The sequence below is a fragment of the Mirounga angustirostris genome, unplaced genomic scaffold (assembly GCF_029215605.1).
Source record: "Mirounga angustirostris isolate CCGP_5_RB_7025 unplaced genomic scaffold, mMirAng1.0.hap1 SCAF_12, whole genome shotgun sequence".
NCBI classification, from domain to species: domain Eukaryota; kingdom Metazoa; phylum Chordata; class Mammalia; order Carnivora; family Phocidae; genus Mirounga; species Mirounga angustirostris.
Genome location: NW_026991720.1, coordinates 38,012,857 through 38,031,046, shown reverse-complemented (window position 1 = coordinate 38,031,046; position 18,190 = coordinate 38,012,857). Strand labels below are relative to the sequence as shown.

The 18,190-nt window shown below is 37.7% G+C and overlaps 1 protein-coding gene across 6 annotated transcripts in view; it reads right to left on the bottom strand.

Annotated features, from left to right (window-relative positions):
* Positions 1 to 18,190, bottom strand: part of IMMP2L (inner mitochondrial membrane peptidase subunit 2) — an 889,807-nt gene that overhangs the window by 156,360 nt on the left and 715,257 nt on the right. Inside the window, exon 7 of one of the 6 annotated variants that reach the window (XM_045864400.3) lies at positions 10,137 to 10,213. The exons of the other annotated variants lie outside the window; for them this stretch is intronic. Coding sequence (XP_045720356.1) covers positions 10,148 to 10,213 — 66 coding nt within the window. The 3' untranslated portion in view covers positions 10,137 to 10,147. The remainder of the gene's footprint in view (positions 1 to 10,136; positions 10,214 to 18,190) is intronic. 6 annotated transcript variants of the gene reach the window in all.

Here is an 18,190-nt window from a genome sequence, read left to right as displayed (position 1 = left end):
CCATATATGAGTTGAATCATACAGTATTTGTCTTTTTCTGACTTATTTCGCTTAGCATAATCCTCTCTAGCTCCATCCACATCATTTCAATTGCACTACTAGTTATTTACCCAAAGGAAAAAAAATACCGATCTGAAGGGATACATGTACCCTGAGGTTTATAGCAGCATTACCAACAATTGCCAAATTACGGAAAGAGCCCAAATGTCCCTTGACTGTGTGCCACACACAATGGAATATTACTCAGCCATCAAAAAGAAGGATTCTTGCCATTCACTATGAACTTCTTAAACTAGACAGTATGATTTTTTTTTTTTTTAGAAGGTAGGCCTCAATGATTTTTACTAAATAAAATGTCCTCCTGGAAAAAAAAAAAGTGAATTTTAGAGCTAAAGGAAATCAGAATGGAAAAAAATGAATAACATAAAAGGAAAAAGAGGAGAAAACTCCAATTATAAAACACACCTTCCAAGCAAAGCTGTAACTATTCATTTTCATAATGTGCTTAAATTAAGGCTGTGTAAGCATGTGCGGAGATCAATTCCATGTTTTCTTTTAATTTCTCTATACCATTTAATTAGTATTTACCTTATTGTTCATTTTGTTTTGCTTATTTGCCACTTTTATCTTAGTTTCTCATATTTAAGGTCTGACAATTCAGCTATCGTCTGGTAACACTCTCAAAGGTTTTATTTGGCACCACTTATTATGGGCAGATGATGAAAGTCTCTGCTCATTTTTATCACTTCTACCTAACTCCTGAAGTAGACTACACAAATTCAATAAGAATCCAAATCTACTTATCTTCAGGGTACAATACAAAATCCATCTATTTATTCAAGCCTTTGATTAACAGCATCTATATTTATGAAATGCTCTGGGCTCTGCAGGTGAAAATATTTTATATGAAACTCAATTATTATTAAATATTCTTTGATGCTATCAGTGTTTTATGTGCATATGTGTAAATTCAATAACTTCAGCCTCAGGTCTAATATTTTAAGTTTGTAAACTTAGAAAACAAGAAAATGTCCTCTTTAAGTAGGAGTTTAACTTAATAAACCAGAAAAATTATAAAATCAAAGTTACATCAAGAAAATGTCTCTGGTATCTTGGTCTTTTGTTTCCCATTGAAGGCTGGGAAGTCTGAAACTATTACTGAGTAACTATTAAATATTATTTGTATTTGTTTATTTTCTGCTTGTCCGATATTCACACGTACATGCCCCCATAATAGTTCACGCTCAGCTTGAAGTAACATCAATAAACAAGGAACTTCTGACAACTGGCAAATTCACTAACAAAGACCAACATTTCCAACTCTATTGTGCCTGAGACCTGCAAATTACCGACTACGATTATATTTTCTTTTGACCTACTGATGAAGGCACAAGGTCCTACTTCAACAAAGGGTGGCAAGAGGTGTCTGAGCTGAACAGTACTTGAGCTTCAGTCCTGGCGTTTGCTAGGTGTACATGCTGGAATATATCTTAAGTATTCTGGGCTTCCTTTTCCTCATCTCTACAACAGACATGATTATCTCCAACATCCCCCTTCACCCCCCACATTAACATCCTGCCAGTTGATGGTAATGAAGGATGAGGACACTATTACTGCCTCTGATGAGGATAGTAACAGTGTCTCTTACACGCGGAGGACTTAATTGCAGGTTGGTCCCTGTCCTGTATACTTTATATACACTCATTTAACTTTCACAACAACCTATAAGTAGACACTCCAATTATTTTCATTTTAGAACAGAGGTTAAATAACTTGCCCAAAGTCCAAGAGGTAAGGAGCTGGTATCCAAATCCACCCAAATCACACTCCTAACTGTCATGCTACTTTATGAAAAGTGGTGTTTTACAATATAACTATAAACTGAGATTTTAATCAATGAATTTACTAATAATTCCATTTCTCCTGACCTCAATCTAAATATTTAATTGCTATTTTTGTCATTCTCTGGTTGTATGTGCAACACTTTAAAGGGACTTGGGGTATCAAAAACGTGATCCCTAAAACCACCTTGTGAAAAACATTGAATAGCTTTTAATTTGAATTTCCTTTATGAGAAAATTTAGAGTTAAGACCCAAACACTCAGGAGACTTCTTAATTACAAAGTTAAGTTTCTTTTAAGCTTTCACAGAGTAAGGTAGAACAAAGCCAATGGATAACATAGCCAGATTAGAAATCTTTTCAAATCTTTTCTCCAACATAGGTCTCTCTCCAAAGGTCTTGACAAATCAGATTTAATAAAATGAAATAAAGTTTATTGTTTTCTCTCAAACCTACTTCTAAATTCCTTCTTCTGAGTAATGATACCAATAATTACTTGCCTAAGTCAAAAATCTGTACATCTCTTTTCCCCCACAAACTCACATGGTCACTCAATTCCATAAAATCTACCTTCAAAATACTGCTCAAATCTATTCATGTCATTCCTATTGCAACAGATCATTTAATAGGATATAAAATGTCCTTTGTGATTAAGGACAATTAACCTACCCTTGTCATTTCAAGTCTTCTCTACCTTACGCTACAACCTCCCAATAATTCACTGTTCCTTATACTTTAGCACAAGTTCCATGCCTGTGTGCATGAAAAGTTCTCTGCTTGGAATTCTTCTCTTTCTTACCAACACCTCCTTATCCTGCATACTTCTTCCTCTAAGAAATTACTCCTTACCTATCCCCATCTTTGAATTCATAACTCTTTCTTTCTTGTGTATGCCTATATTATAGTAGCTTACATATTGTAGGTGAAGGGTAACAAGTTCATTCCTTTTGTGAGATTTAGATCTAGGCTTTGTTCTTTGAATAGGTTTTGTTTAATTCCCCCCCCCCCCAAAAAAACCATGCAATGAAAGTATTATCCCCATTTTACAGTTGAAATCCTTGAAGCAAGGAGAGGTTAAAAGACTATAATCCAGAAGGGGTGAAGCCAAAAAAAAATAAAAAATAAAAAAAAAAATAAATTTGTTGATCTCAAAACCGCATACTCTTCCTATTTTACCATAGTACTTTCTTATGTGTTTATAGGTCTGTCTGCTCCACTGGCCACTGAACTCTTAAAATGCAAGAAATCGATCTTATTCAACATTAAGGCCTTAGGATCTGGTACATGGTCTGGCATGCAGCAAATGTCTGGTGAGTCAATGAATGAGCCCATGTATTGTTTGGTTCACTAAAATCCTATTGTTATTAACTACCATTTAAGAAATGCTTGTTTCATCAACATAACTAATAGGGAAAGAAGATTTGAACAATGTTTATGAGTTTTTAATGTAATTTTTATTGAGTTTTTGTATCTTAATTCATTAATATAAGAAATAAAGAATAATACTGGTATGCTTTATCCCCCAACATTATTCAAATTGGCTTTTTCCTTTCAATAAGATGCTTGGGATAAATTATTAATTTCTATTCTTCCAGAAAGGTCTATTCATTTTTCACACAATAACCTAAGCCTTAAATGTTTTATAAAAATGTTTTTTCATATAGTCTGTACACATTTGTGCAATCATATTTTGACCCTTCAAAAACCAGTACTGGTAATCACTAAGTGATTTTTAAGGAATACAATAAAATCTGGAATGCTTTTTAGGAAGGCAAATGTATTCTTTTTAGCCTAAACTTATCTTAAAGATAAGCTTATCCTAAGAACAGGGGCATCCTACTAAATAAGTTCTACTTTACGGAATTAGCTATTATGAAACAAGTATACTAAATTGTCATACATTACAAAGGACAGCGAGCTTCTCACCATGGCAGAGCACCCAAATAAGCGTAGTCTATTTGTCCCAGTAGCCCCTCCAAACTCTGAGTACAAAATTGAAAGGAAAAAGTCAATGCTATGAGAATTAATGGATGGAAAGGAAATTATGAAGATTTTTAAGGTAGTTCAGAGAGAACCTTTTGGTGGAAGATGTTTGGTATAGAACTTTCATCATCAAAATACTATGGCTAATCTTTCATAAATATGGAGATCAGAGAGTATCAATTCAACCCTAGAAGTCAGTTAGATATACTCAGACACAATTCTTGTCTATGACCCTTCTGTCCAGCTATTATTTAGAAATTTCTTGGAGAATGATCTACTGATGGCACCACACAAATACATGAAGCAGTCATTCACTTGTCCAGCCGATACAGAGCATATTTTATAAGCCAAGAGACTTAACATTATCTCAACTAGTTTTCATTATAAGTATTATCGCCTCAATTTTTTTTTAAAGAAAGCGCATGTGATAAAGAATCAAATAATATGGAAAGGTATGAAGTGCAAAGTGAATGCCCCCTATTACCCCTTCCTCAATCCCTCATCACTGCTTCCCCAATACAACTCTGGTTCCTAGTTTCTGGCCATTTATCTCTATAGACAGAAATATGCAAATTATATACACAATGAAATCCTACTAAAAATAATTCTCTGCATCTTTAAAAAATACTGTTGGGGCGCCTGGGTGGTTCAGTCATTAAGCATCTGCCTTCGGCTCAGGTCATGATCCCAGGGTCCTGGGATCGAGTCCCACATCGGGCTCCCTGCTCTACGGGAAGCCTGCTTCTCCCTCTCCCACTCCCCCTGCTTGTGCTCCCTCTCTCACTGTGTCTCTCTCTGTCAAATAAATAAAACCTTTACTAAAGTATGACAGTATTTTTTTGGTATCTTGAAAAGATTTTCATAGTTCCACATAAATCCTATTTTTAATGTCTGCAATATATAAGCTACTTCACTGTATAGGTACACTTATTTAACCTCTGCCTCTATTATGTTTTTGTTTTTTGTTTTTTTAAGAGCAGGAAATGGAGGACCGGAGGGCAGAAGGAGTGAAAGAATCTTAAGCAGGTTCCATGCCCAGTGCAGAGCTGGATGTGGGGCTCAATCTCATGACCTCAGGTGAAATAAAGAGTCAGATGCTTAAACCACTGAGCCACCCAGGTGCTCCCCCCCACCCCCATTTCCTTGTTTGGCTGTTACAAACAACACTGGATTACATTGCTGACTCAACGACCATGTGAATTTAAGTTCTGACAGATACTGCCAAATTGTTACCAAAGAGTTAATACAAATTTACACTCACCACAAATTTAAGAGAATGCCTATTTCCCTCACATCTTCTTAGGACCCCTGCCTACTCTTAAAAATGCAGGAACTCAGTTTTTATTATGTGAGTTTTATCTACTGTTAGAAATTAAATGGGAAGTATTTACCTAAAAAGAAAAAAACCCATTTTTATGACAACTATAATTTCAACTGAGGTTCATAGATTAAGTAACCTAGTCAAAGCCAACAAAAAAAATTAGTGAAAACATCGGTTTTAAAAAGATCTACAAAAAAATGTAAATGTCAGCCTTAATAGAAAACCCCTGGATTTTCCTATCTGCTCCAGCATTCAGTCTGTTACAGGATGCTGTTTTGCTTGAAGTATATGAAGAAAAGTGACCTCAGATGCAAATGTGTAGTTAGAAAAGGGAGGTGCACTTTAATAGCCCTTTCACATATTTGCAGGTACTCTTCTTTGATACCACACCAAAACCTGACAGTGGTATTTTCTAAAAGAACCATTGCAATGTAAAATCTGAAACCCTATCAAAACCCTTAATATAATGAAATTATATTAAAATCTATTAATTGAGCCACATCCATATTGTACTTTGAATGGATCTTTACCTGTGCAGGTAACCTCATGCACTGGTCATGTGGAAAATACCAGTACCTTAAATTAGGAAGATTTTCCAAATACTGTCTTATACAATATTCTAAAATCCCATTTATATCACTACCAATCTCTTCAGAAAAGTCTAAGTAGCGAGTTCTCAAGCTCGTGGTGGAAGACACAAGTTTTCCAAAATTCAGAATATTGCAAAAAAGCTTCATTCCATCATTGTCAACAAATATTATTAGTTGTCTTCCTTGAAGTGATAAGTTCACATCATTAACTTTTGAGAAGATACCTGCCAAATACCATACCCCCAATAACTATAATGTTAGTGATTCTTCCAAATAAAAATGGCATTACACGTCAAAACAGTGGCTAGTTCAGCTGGCAACTCAATAGCACAAGAACTTTTCAAGACCACAACTGTACTTCAAAGTGTAGCAAAACTGATTTATACAGACTTCCCGTTTCATCACACAAAATAGATCGCACTGTATCCAAAGGCTGAAACTTAATAAAATTAGTAATTTTACTCCTTCATCAAGGACATTCTTATATTAAATTACATGTTTTTCTGCCAGTGTGTAATGAAAAAGACAATAATTACTATAAGTTCAACTTGGTTCCTTTATTTGCGCTAAGGCACCAATAGGCTTCCTACCATTGCTTTTGCACTACCAATGAAACTCAGTGAAAAAGAGAAATAAGGTCGTAACATTCTTGTAAAAATAGTTTTGACTTCACAGACTTCTTAAAAGGATCTTGGAGATCCCCAGGATTCTACAGACCATAGTTAGAAAACTGCTGCCTTTATCACCTCCACTTGGAAGGTGAGGAAACTGAGGTCCAACAGTAAGTGATCCACCCAAAGACAAACGGTAAACAGCACAGCTAAAATTCAAACCCAGGCATTCGAACCTCAAGTTCTGGTCTCTGAGGACGGTGCAACTTAGGACATGGTTCTATCAGTTGCCAGTACTGTCACAAAGTTTATACTAAAATGTCGCATTGGTCCTTGCTTTGCCCTCTCAGATTATAATATACATTCATTCATCAAGTATTTAGATCGACTATGAGCCAGAGACTCAGCCCCATGATGGGGATGCCAAAATGAATAAGGTATTGTCTTCACTTTCAAGGATTTCACCATCGACTGGGGAGACAAATGTATGAACCACTATCTGTAATTCAGTGTGATAAATGCCATAATAGTATTTGGAAGTATTTTGGAAGCGCAGAAGAGTGATTAATTCTGCCCAAAGAAGGGAGAAGGGGGATCGGGGACTTACCAGCAGAAGTGCATTTTAGTTGGACTTGAAGGACAAAGACATGTCAGGATAGTCCTGCACATACCTGAATACAGTTCTTGTGTTTCCTGCGTAAGTTTCCACTACTTCGAATTAAGTATCTCTTGGCTCTCAGGAATATGAGGATAGGAAACCATCCCTGTATTATGGGAAAGGCCTTCTGAACATATGTATTGACCTTTCTTTTGCAAGTATATATTCACATTTGTTGACATTAACCTGTAATTGTGAGCCAGACAATTTTGTCTAATAGCCAAACAGTTTATTCTAAATTACAATTAGGACCAAATGTGCAAACTGAAGAAGCTGTTCACAAAGTGCCCCAATCAGACCTTTTAGTCACCTTTTTTTCTAAGACAGAGTGCAGCAAACTTTTTCTGCAATGGACCAAATAGTCAATATTTTACACTTTATGGGTCAGATGGTTTCTGACCCAACTATTCAGCTCTGCCCTTAGAGTGTGAAAGAAGCCTTAGACAAAATGTAAATGAATGGGCAAGGCAGTGTTCCATTAAAACATTATAAAATAGGCAGTGGGTCCCATATGACCCATAGGTCATCATCTGATGGTTGCTGCTGTAAGCCATGTTTCTGTTTGTATCCTCCTCCTCCCTCCTGCATACTGGAAAGCACATTAGACTCAGAATTAGGAGAACTGGCTTTTAATTCTACTTGCTAAAAACCAGCTGTGTGAGCTTAATCCAAATGCTTCACCACTCTGTTACCTGTTTCTTGATCAAATCAACTCTTTAGATTTTATGATCAGTAATGACCCTTACTAAAATCTGAAGTATCACTGCAAAGTAATTCTGTTTCCCCAGGTATTCCTAATTCATTACATCATGGAATCAAAAGTGACAGTGATAAAAAAAAAAAAAATGAACGTGGCCCTTGGTGATTTTAATAGAAATGTTCATCTCAAATGAAGAGGGGGCAGCTCTACTTCACGCTACAGAAGTCAAGTTCAAGTCTGAGGAAAACACTAATAAAACTGTCCAGGGGAAAACAACCCACCACCTAAAAATTTTTGCAAGTTTTAGCGAAGCAACTATGCTTGAAAGAACTGGGCAACGAGTGGAAAGCAGAAATTCAGTGGGCATATTACTTCTTAAATGCTTGGAAGCAAAGATTAGAACCTAATTAAAATATTCTAGGTTGGAATGATCTCTCTGGTTCCTGGATTCTGACCAATTATCAATTCTGTGCCTTCTGAATTGTAAGTCTATAGAATTATTGCTAATAACAATGTTTAAGTAACATCACTAATCTCATATATTTGTATCACTATGGAGTTTACATCCTTACGTATTCTATCATTTGAGTTTCCTGACCCCATGAGACTGGCAAAGATAAATATTACCTTTTGGCAAATAAGAAAGCAGAAAATCGAAAGGCTGATTGTCTACCTAGAGGATTCTTGTCTTAATATCCTAAAAGGGGGAGGGGCTAGAGCTAAGCTCCCAAATCAGCTTAGAAAACGTAGACTGAACACTGAAAACAGCACCAAATATTTTGTACATCATCATCCCCTTTATATCCTAGGGGGAAGGAGAACTTGGGGGGAGTGGGATTTAACAACTTAACAGCTTCAAAGCACTTTAAATTTGGAAATAGTTGCCCAGCATTTCGCTTTAGCTGTTAGAGTTCAATTTACCTGGTTTTTCTGTTGTGCTTCAACCAAATGCTTTTTAAATACACCTCATAAAATGGACAAGGTGGGGGTGCATTCTATACTAAAATTCCACTGGTAAGGACTCTAAAAGTCACCTCCTTCAATGTGATTGGACTCATAGATAAAAGCCATATTCTTGTAAAAATAAAATATAAGCAGCTGTGAATAATTTAAGCTAAATGGCATGAATGGATTAATATTTTAACATTATACTTGCCTTCTATCAAAACACAACTTTGAACATAATAAATTTGGTTTTAAAATGGAAATCCTCAAAATTCTGAATTTTGTTCCTTCTTTTAATCTGTATAATTAAATTCACCTTTGAAGGCTCCTGAAGGTTGTTGAGGGCAGAAGAAATGTATTTTTATTAAAATGAGTCCATCTGTGGGAGACCTACAAAGAGATTTGAGAAAGCAGCAACACAGGAGCTAAATCATACAAAGACCCAATCTATTCTGGATGAGGAAACTCTTCATCAGCTTGTTCCCTGGTGAAAAAGATACCATGGGGGAAACTACCCGGGGGCAAATCACAGGTATGCTCGCTCTTCCATCCTCTCCCTCATCCTCCATTTTGTCCACAGACTGAATCAGGTTCCTTATTACTAACACCTCACATTACCTTGTGTGAGAAAAAAGATTAAAAAGAAACAGTTAGTGGTGTGCTTAGAAAGGAGAAATGTACGGTAGGTCTCCCACAGATGGACTCATTTTAATAAAAATACATTTCTTCTGCCCTCAACAACCTTCAGGAGCCTTCAAAGGTGAATTTAATTATACATATTAAAACTCCTACTTCTGTTTCGACAAAGTTGAGGGAATTCATGTGCTGACCGGGTACACAAACTTCAGAACTTTCTAGCAACAGAGGGCGAGGCTGCTTCACTTTCCTACGGACAGCCTCCTTCTAGAACCTCAAATTCTCCAAGGCTGTGGATGGAAGAGACAGCATGTGGGACAATGGTGTATCTTACATGCGAGTTTGTTTCTAAAATCAGCCTATAAGGCAAAATGATCTAAAACCAAAAGATCCTTGAAGATCCCTTATATTTTCCTTAAAACACAGCAGGTACGGTTTTGCGACTATAACCTCGTACACATAAACAGAATGCACTAAATGCACAGTTTATAATAAAGAAGGCCATCTTATAACAACAAAAAGCAACTGAAATATTTAAGTATTAAAATTACACTCAGTCCTGTGAGAGACGAATACCATGAGGCACGCAAAAATCCTTAAGAACGGAGACTAACTTGCTTTCATTGTTCTTAACATTAGACCCCTTCTCTCCTCTTTGTTCTCATTCTTTCTCTCATCCTGACTAGTTTTAGTTGAATTCAAGTAACCCTGGACACTGAGGTACCCCAAGGCATTCTGAGTCTTACACGTATGAGGGTTTTTTTTTTTTATTGCTACCGTAACTAATTACCACAAATTTAAAACAACTCAGATCAAATATACACTTGAAACAACACAGATCTATTATCTTACAGTTCTGTAGATCAGAAGGTGGGAGGAGCTGCCGTCGGTTTCTCAAGGCTGAAATCAAGGCGCCAGCAGAAAAGGCTCTGGAGGAAAATCCATTTGAAAGCTCATTCAGTTGGCTGAATTCAGGTCCACAGAGCTGGAGGACTTGGTCTTTTATTTTTTGCTGGCTGAGTGCCAGGGGTCTTCCTAAGCTTCTAGAGGCTCCTAACCCCACTTTCTCCATTTTTTAAAGCTAGTGACATTGGGTTGAGCCCCTCTCACACTTCAAATCTCTGTCTTCCTCATCAACCAACTCTATCTGTGCTGCACACCCACCCCCCCTCTGATTTGAAAGACTCCTGTGATTATATTGGACCCACCTGGAAAAATCCAGGCAACTTGCCCTACTTTAAAGTCAACTAATTACTAACCTTCATTCAGTGTTCAAAGTGCTTCCATAGCAATTGCTAGGTGAGTCTTTGATTAAATAACACAAGGATGGGAGTCTTGGGAGGACACCTTCAGTATTCTGCCCCCCACACTGTGAGAACAAACTCTTGGTCTCTCACACATACTTTCTTACAGCTCCTAAAATATGTCACACATCTAGCCACAAGTTGCAGGCAGCCAAACTGGTAAATAAAAGTTTGTTTGCAAAATGAAGAAAACATGATGAGACATTACAAACATTTCAATAAAACCATAAAGAGTTTCAATACCAAGTGTAAAAATAAGCACACACTTAAGGAAGAATGCCCTGGCCTGACAAAGATACCACAGAGAAAGAGCCTGCAGAAGCTTCATTGTTCTCTGGACATTTGGGGGTCACTGATTTATTGAGAGGTGCCCAGGTGTTACTTCTTGCCAGGTGAAGTCTATCTAAAGTGCTTTGTGCTTTGAAACAAACAGCACTCTGAGTCTTGTTGAAGGCCTCACTGAAAGTCCCTAATTGAATCTAAAGATCTCAGCTGGAGTTTGAGACACTTGCTTCCGAACTGACTTAACTTCAAAATCAAACCTGTCATTCTTAGCCAGTATTTGCACTGTGCCGTCTCTATCCCGGCATATTCCCAGGTTTGGCTAAGTAACATCTGAGGAAAGGAAGCCATCCAAGAATGCAGGATGCCCAGTAGTTACTGTGTTCCTTGTCCTGTTGCCAGTGGTCAGAGGTTTGACCACTCTCTTCAGCAGACAAGTCAGCCTCCATTGTTTCACCGTCACTGGTGACGATTTGTAGCTTTCCTTGGTCTGGCTGCCATTGGTTAATTCAGAACATTGTGAAACCCAAGCCCTGTGCTGTGCAAACTGCTTCCTGGTCACCTGGAACTGAGTCTCTATCCTGTGGCCTGCAGTCAAGCCTGGACAGGGATTTCACAGAAATTTGACACTGTTAATGGTGAAAAGTTTGCTTTTTCACAAGTACCACCAGGCAACTTAGAATTCTTCATAGGGATTCTAGAAAGCAGAAATTACTAAAGAGTAAGAGAGTGCGGCGGGGGGGCGGGGCGCGGAATTCAAATGACACAACCATATGTAACATGGAGATAACTTTTTTTTTGGACCTGAGACACTAACTTTGGGTAACAGGCCAGTAGGAGATAGGATTAGAGGAGCCTTTTCTGATCCTTCTAGTCCATTTCCTGATCTCTTTTCCTCTGTGAACTTTATAGATGATGTACAATGATCCTCAAACACAAGATGTAATCAAGACACCTCGAATGGCATTGCTTCTTATTTAACCCAAGGGCTGCAGAAAGTTTTTTTTTTTTTTGCGTTGCTAACTCCCAGTAATGAGAGATATTCACTCCAGCGCAAGGAAAACAGGAGCTCTTAGAAGTGCTCTAGTCACTTAAGCTAAGTATCCTTAATTAAGTGTGTCCTGCCACCGAGGGGCATTCTTAGGCCACTTTGGGGCATATTAAAATTTTAGAGACTTCATAGGATATTCACTAAGGGAAAATAATAATATTAAATCTTCAGCTTTTTCAGAAGTTCAACTTTAGAAAGATCCGTTAAAGCAATGGCCATTTCTGTGCTTTTTCAATAAATAACTTATGCATTATCCATTGTATTTTATGTTACAGAATGCCAAACAGACCCATGTGATACATTTCTTCTAGATTTCAATTGTAGCTAAAGAGTTGTTAATTAAGGTCTAGCCCCATCCCCATCTCTGGTTTTATTCAGCCAGCAAGGATTTTGTTCCAGTTTGGTTTTAGTCTGAATTCCTTTGGATGGGATGAAAAGAAGCTGTACCATTCTGTCTGGTTCACACTCAGCCTCTTCACTTATTTACCTACCAGCCTGGGCCCTGAGGGCCCCTGAATAAATATGGGAACTCTCTTTAGTTAAACAATGAGATCTAGATAAAGTATAATATTTTCTTTTTTGCTTTAGCTGCCAATAACTTCAGAGTTCAGTTTAGTGCTCATCTACATTAATAAATCCATTTGAAGTTGCTTCTAACTCCTTTCTCCTTATACTTTCCTTGTTCTGAATTTATTTCAAATTTTCTGTTTTATTATACTGCAATTTATTTTTAAAGCTTTCTCAAATCTTCTTTATAAATAAGAAATAAATCTTACTTGTATTTTTAAAATAGGGGCTTATACAGAAATAGACCAGATATAGGTTTCTTGCTTTACTAGAGGCCGCTCCCTTTCCAAGCACAACTGTCTATATATTTAAGAAATGGCTGCTAGACATCAATCAGACCTTATCCATCATATTAAATCAGAAAGTTAAGTGGGGTTTAAGCCTACATACACATTACATACTGAAGGAGATCAGAACATGTTACACCAAAATACACTGCTTTGGCATATTGATTATTTTGAGCTGAAGACACTTAAGAGGCAGCAGATGCAGGAAGGGCTCTCTGACCTCCCCCTTTCTACCTAAAGGCACGTCAAGATTATCTCATGAGACACGTCCACTCCCTGTACCAGACAGAGAACATTCTTAACATTAGAAACTGGGAATCTTTGCCAAAATGGATCTATACAAAAACAAACAAACAAGCAAAAAACTATTAAAACAGCCCTTCTCTTTCATTACTTTTCCCCATACATTTCCCACAATTTACTGCCCCCACCCCAAATCCCTTTGTTTTGTCACTTCTCTGCAAATTTATCATCCTTTGATTGAAAAAAAAGTATGTAAGCTCTCAGTTCTAATTGCTTCTTTGAGTCTTCGTTTTTCTTATGAGGACTCTCCTGTGCCCATCAAAGTATTGAATAAAATTTGATGCTTTTTTCTTGTTGATCTGTCTTAGGTTAATTTAATTCTCAGGCCCAGTCACAGAACCTAAGAGGACAGAAGGAAGATTTTCCTCCCCTACAACACACATATAAATTAGCCCAACTTAGTCCTGCAAGGAAGTGTCTAATCATTGTCCTTGCAACCAATCTGATTGACAACAGAATAGGAGACAAGTGCTGGAGGGAAGAAAGTTTTGTCTTCCTTCTGTGTCACCAGTATAACATTTTGGGACAAAGAACTACAACTTTTGTCATTTAGTGTTTATTATATAATCAAAAACTTGTGAGTTCCAGCTAGTTTGAAGAAGAGAAAATTATAGCATGTGACAGCACATGGCACGGGCATGAAAGTAGACTAGGGTTGGGGCTTCCACCTGCTACAGGGAGAAACTGTAGAAATTAATAAAAACTTAACAGAAAGCACTAGAAGAATCTATTAGAGTCAGCTGTGGTGATCTTCTCAGAGATCCTGACGTTATGGAGCAAAGCAGACTTGGTTCCATGACATAAGTGCCTTTTGCCACCTGCCAGAAGGCCACATGCTTACCGTATAACCAGTCAGCCTCAAAGAACAGACTAGGGATCAACACTGAGAGCCATCTGTAGGGTGGGCTTCAGAGGGAAGCACTCACTTGGAAATTTATTCCTGGATATGGACATGTCATCTGGGCTCATAACGTCACCATAAGAGTAACTCAGGAAGGAATAAGTATGTAGGACAGGTAACGAATCACCTCCAGGAAAAGCATTTGCTTCACCAAAGAAACAGAATAAAAACAAAACAAATTCTTGTGGCAAAAGGCTCAAAAATATAGGGCCCAGGGACCCATTTTAGGGAACACTGTGTAAGACTATGCCTGGATAAGGGTAGTATAGTCATACTATACTATTGTTGTTTGCTGAAGAATAATGGTGTTTATTACTTGAGACCAAAGGTCTGGTCACCTACATTACCTGGGGTATGGCAGACCTTTTTATAGACTAAAAATTTTTGTCCTTAGAAGTCTCAGATTATCAAACAAAGACTCTTAGAAAAATGCCAAGAAGTTAAGTGTCTCTGGCTCATCAACCTGTTCTCCCCAAACACGTAGAGAACCTTGGGGCTAAGAACAACCAGAAACTGAAGAAAATGACCAGGGGTAGCAAAGCTAGAAAAATTAAGCTATTCAGCTATAAATTTCTAATTATTTCTCCAATTGACATCCTTGCCTTTGTTCCTAAAGATAGTTTTCTGCTAAACTTAGTAGCTGTTTTTCTTTTCCTAAATCTTTTTTTCCCCTTTCTTTGTGAATTCAACTGGATAGGAATGAGATCTATGATTTTTGCATATATGAAACTGTATTTAATAAATGCTAAATAATAGAAGATTAGAATTTTTTAATAACCCTGTTTATTATTCTCATGATCTATTTTCTCTTGTTCTTATCTTTAACAAATCTTTCTTTAAATGATCACATTGAGGGGTTGCTATCTACCTTGATGGGTCATTGACTTTGTAGAGCATGGCATATGCTGAATTGAACACTGTAATTACATTTAGACCCAAGGCAACACCCAATTGTTCATTCTCATGTGAATCTGGAAGCACCTACAAATGACATATGTTAATGAATTACAGATCCTGTGGTGAGTTAATAGGATAACAAATCTCAGTCAATATTGCATAAATTGGGGCGGGGAGAAGCTGAGCTCTTTGTAAACATATGACCTGGTGGGATGGAATTCCTCTAGAAGCAGCTAAGAAATGATAAAGCTGAGTTAATATCAGTCCCTGTATTCTCATTGTTCTGTCAACCTACTCGATTCATATGTTCCAGCTGGTTGTTTCCCCGAATTTCTCTGAGGGTAAGGCCTGATTTTACAAGTATTGTTGTAATTTGGGGAGAGGGGGCATACCCATAAACACACATGGCAAAATTCTCTCATGCATCATGAATTATTAAAGATCCCCTTAAAAGCCTCTGTGACACTAGGCCTTCTGTTTACTGCCCTTGTGTTTCAGGTGGCTGATATGGTATAATGAGACATAAAGCATTAATGGAATTCTATTTTTATTTTTATCCATCAAATTGGAAACAAATGGAAGAGACTGACAACATCCAGTACTAGCAAGGGTAACTAGGGAGGCAGGGAAACTCTCACTCACTGCTAATGGCTGTGTTTACCACCACCGCCTTTCTGGAAAGTGATATGGTAATATACACTACAATTTAAAGGTAGAAGTATCTTTTGAATCAGGCATCTCAGGTTGGGAGGTTTTTTTGTACATATTTATAGGCACATACATAAGGATTCAGGTACAAAGTTGTTTACTCCAGTATTGTCAGTAGTGGCACAAAACTGGAAACAACCTGAATGTTCACAGTAGAGGAATGATCAAATATGATACATCTACATGGAATATTATATAGCTATTAAAAAGAATGAATTAGGGGCGCCTGGGTGGCTCAGTCGTTAAGCGTCTGCCTTCGGCTCAGGTCATGATCCCAGGGTCTTGGGATCAAGCTCCACATTGAGCTCTCTGCTCGGCGGGAAGCCTGCTTCTCCCTCTCCCACTCCCCCTGCTTGTGTTCCCTCTCTTGCTGTGTCTCTCTCTATCAAATAAGTCAATAAAGGGCGCCTGGATGGCTCAGTTGGTTAAGCGACTGCCTTCAGCTCAGGTCATGATCCTGGAGTTCCGGGATCGAGTCCCGCATGGGGCTCCCTGCTCGGCAGGGAGTCTGCTTCTCCCTCTGACCCTCCTCCCTCTCATGCTCTCTGTCTCTCATTCTCTCTGTCTCAAATAAATAAATAAAATCTTTAAAAAAAAAATAAGTCAATAAAATCTTAAAAAAAAGAATGAATTAGATCTACAGGTATGAGCATCAGGAGAATGTCTGTGATACATTGTATAAAGACAAGCAAGTTACAGAATATATGTATAGTATCCTTACAGTTTAGATGGGGAGGGAGAATGGGGGGAAGGAGGAAAGGGTGGAGAGTAAGGGGGGTGCGAAGGAAAGAGGTTAAGTGTAGGGAAAATGTAAAAATCTATTTATGTGTGTGTTTATTTTTGTATGAGCCGAGAGAAGGAATGCTATGCTGCAGGTAACTATCTAACAGGGGGTATTCAGAGGAATAACACAGTAGGAGGGAAGGTGAAGTTCTTTCTTAATACAGATCTGTAGGGTATGATTTGGTTACAAAAACATGGATAACCTTTGTTGTCTTTGTTGAAAAATGGCAGTAATATAATCTGAAAAAGACAGACTGATGTAGACCATATAGGGACCCCCAACTACTTCTTGAGAAGGAACCAGTTTTTAGTTCAGTGAAGCTTTAAGATGGCTGGACTAGAGTTGAGGGTGAAGACTAAAAGGGGCTTTCTTTTCCAGCAGGAAGACCAGCATGGTCTGGACATGAAAAGGCCTGGAACGACTGGCAAATGAGTCTTCAATTTCTACCTGTAAATTCCAATTTATAGGTTACAGAAGACTCTTCCTGACAGGCCAGCAGACCATGTAAGACCATGCTGCTTCTGGGCCTAGACTAGGGACACCCAGATTGTTTTTGCCCAATAAATCCCTGAGATAATTAAATGCCACTGTTCTTGCAGAACAACCCTTGGCTTCAGATATATGCTTACTGTCTTAGGCAGAAATAGTAGTTAGAATTTTTAATAGACTAGTTCTTTGCCCCTTAAATAATCACGTATAGTCAGTGGCTATCTGGGCCTTTAATCATATATTCCTAGAGTTTCTTTGAACATGCATTCCAAATAAATGTAAATTTATTTATAACCAATATATATGTTCTACCATCAATCAATAATTGAAGCAGGCTCCACACCAGTGTGGGGCTTGAACTCACAACACTGAGATCAAGGGTTGCGTGCTCCACTGACTGAGCCAGCCAGGTGCCCCTGTCAATCAGTAATTTGACTTAATATTTGATGAAGAGAAATAGTTGGTATTTTATTATTTTTTCTTAATCCCTTTCTTGTGGGCTTCAGTTTTGCAGTAGCTGAGCTCCTCTAAAGGCCACAGCTCATACCAGCAGTTCCCTCCTTTAGCTACAACCTCAGCTACAAGTCTTGCAGATCTCTCCCCACTCTGACCCGTCTGACCAAGGCACAGTAATAGCGCCCTACTTTTGCTAGCCCAAGAATGCTTCGCTGTCCTTGTTGCTCCCCTCATCTCAGCTCCTACCTTTGTAAATAACCCCCTTATTAAACACTCCACAATTACACCAAGTAAGCATGCCATCTATTTCCTTATGGGATCCTGACCATACATATATATGCAAAAAAATCTACTAAGGGCTCCAGAACACATAAAAGTAAATTAGAAATTGATTCACTCTCTAACAGCTTATAATCCGGTGTAGGTAAGTGTGGTTCTTCTGATATCACTGGTTAAGGTCTGTATAGATACAACTGAGAAGGGGATAGTATTGTCATATTAATGTAGGTGATAAAAAAGGTAGAAAAGTCCATGGGGATAGCTTGTTATCTATAGGCTGGATTGGAATAATCCATTTACATATGACAGAATGAACCTGTATATAGAAACACTTTAACAAGACTTTAAATGCCTTTAAAATGCAATGTGATATTTGAAGGGGCAATTAAAAATTATGTGCCTTGCCCCAAATAATAATTTAATATATACTTATATGAAAAAAAATCTTGTTTTCCATATAATATTTGTTTTTTTAAACTTCTGCATACAAGCCCAGAGACTAAAAGTTTCTTTCATAGGATTTTAAAAATTATCTGGAATTAACAAAATGATACATTTTAGCAATTTGGTGGGGATAGGCTCAATTTTGGTACTAACT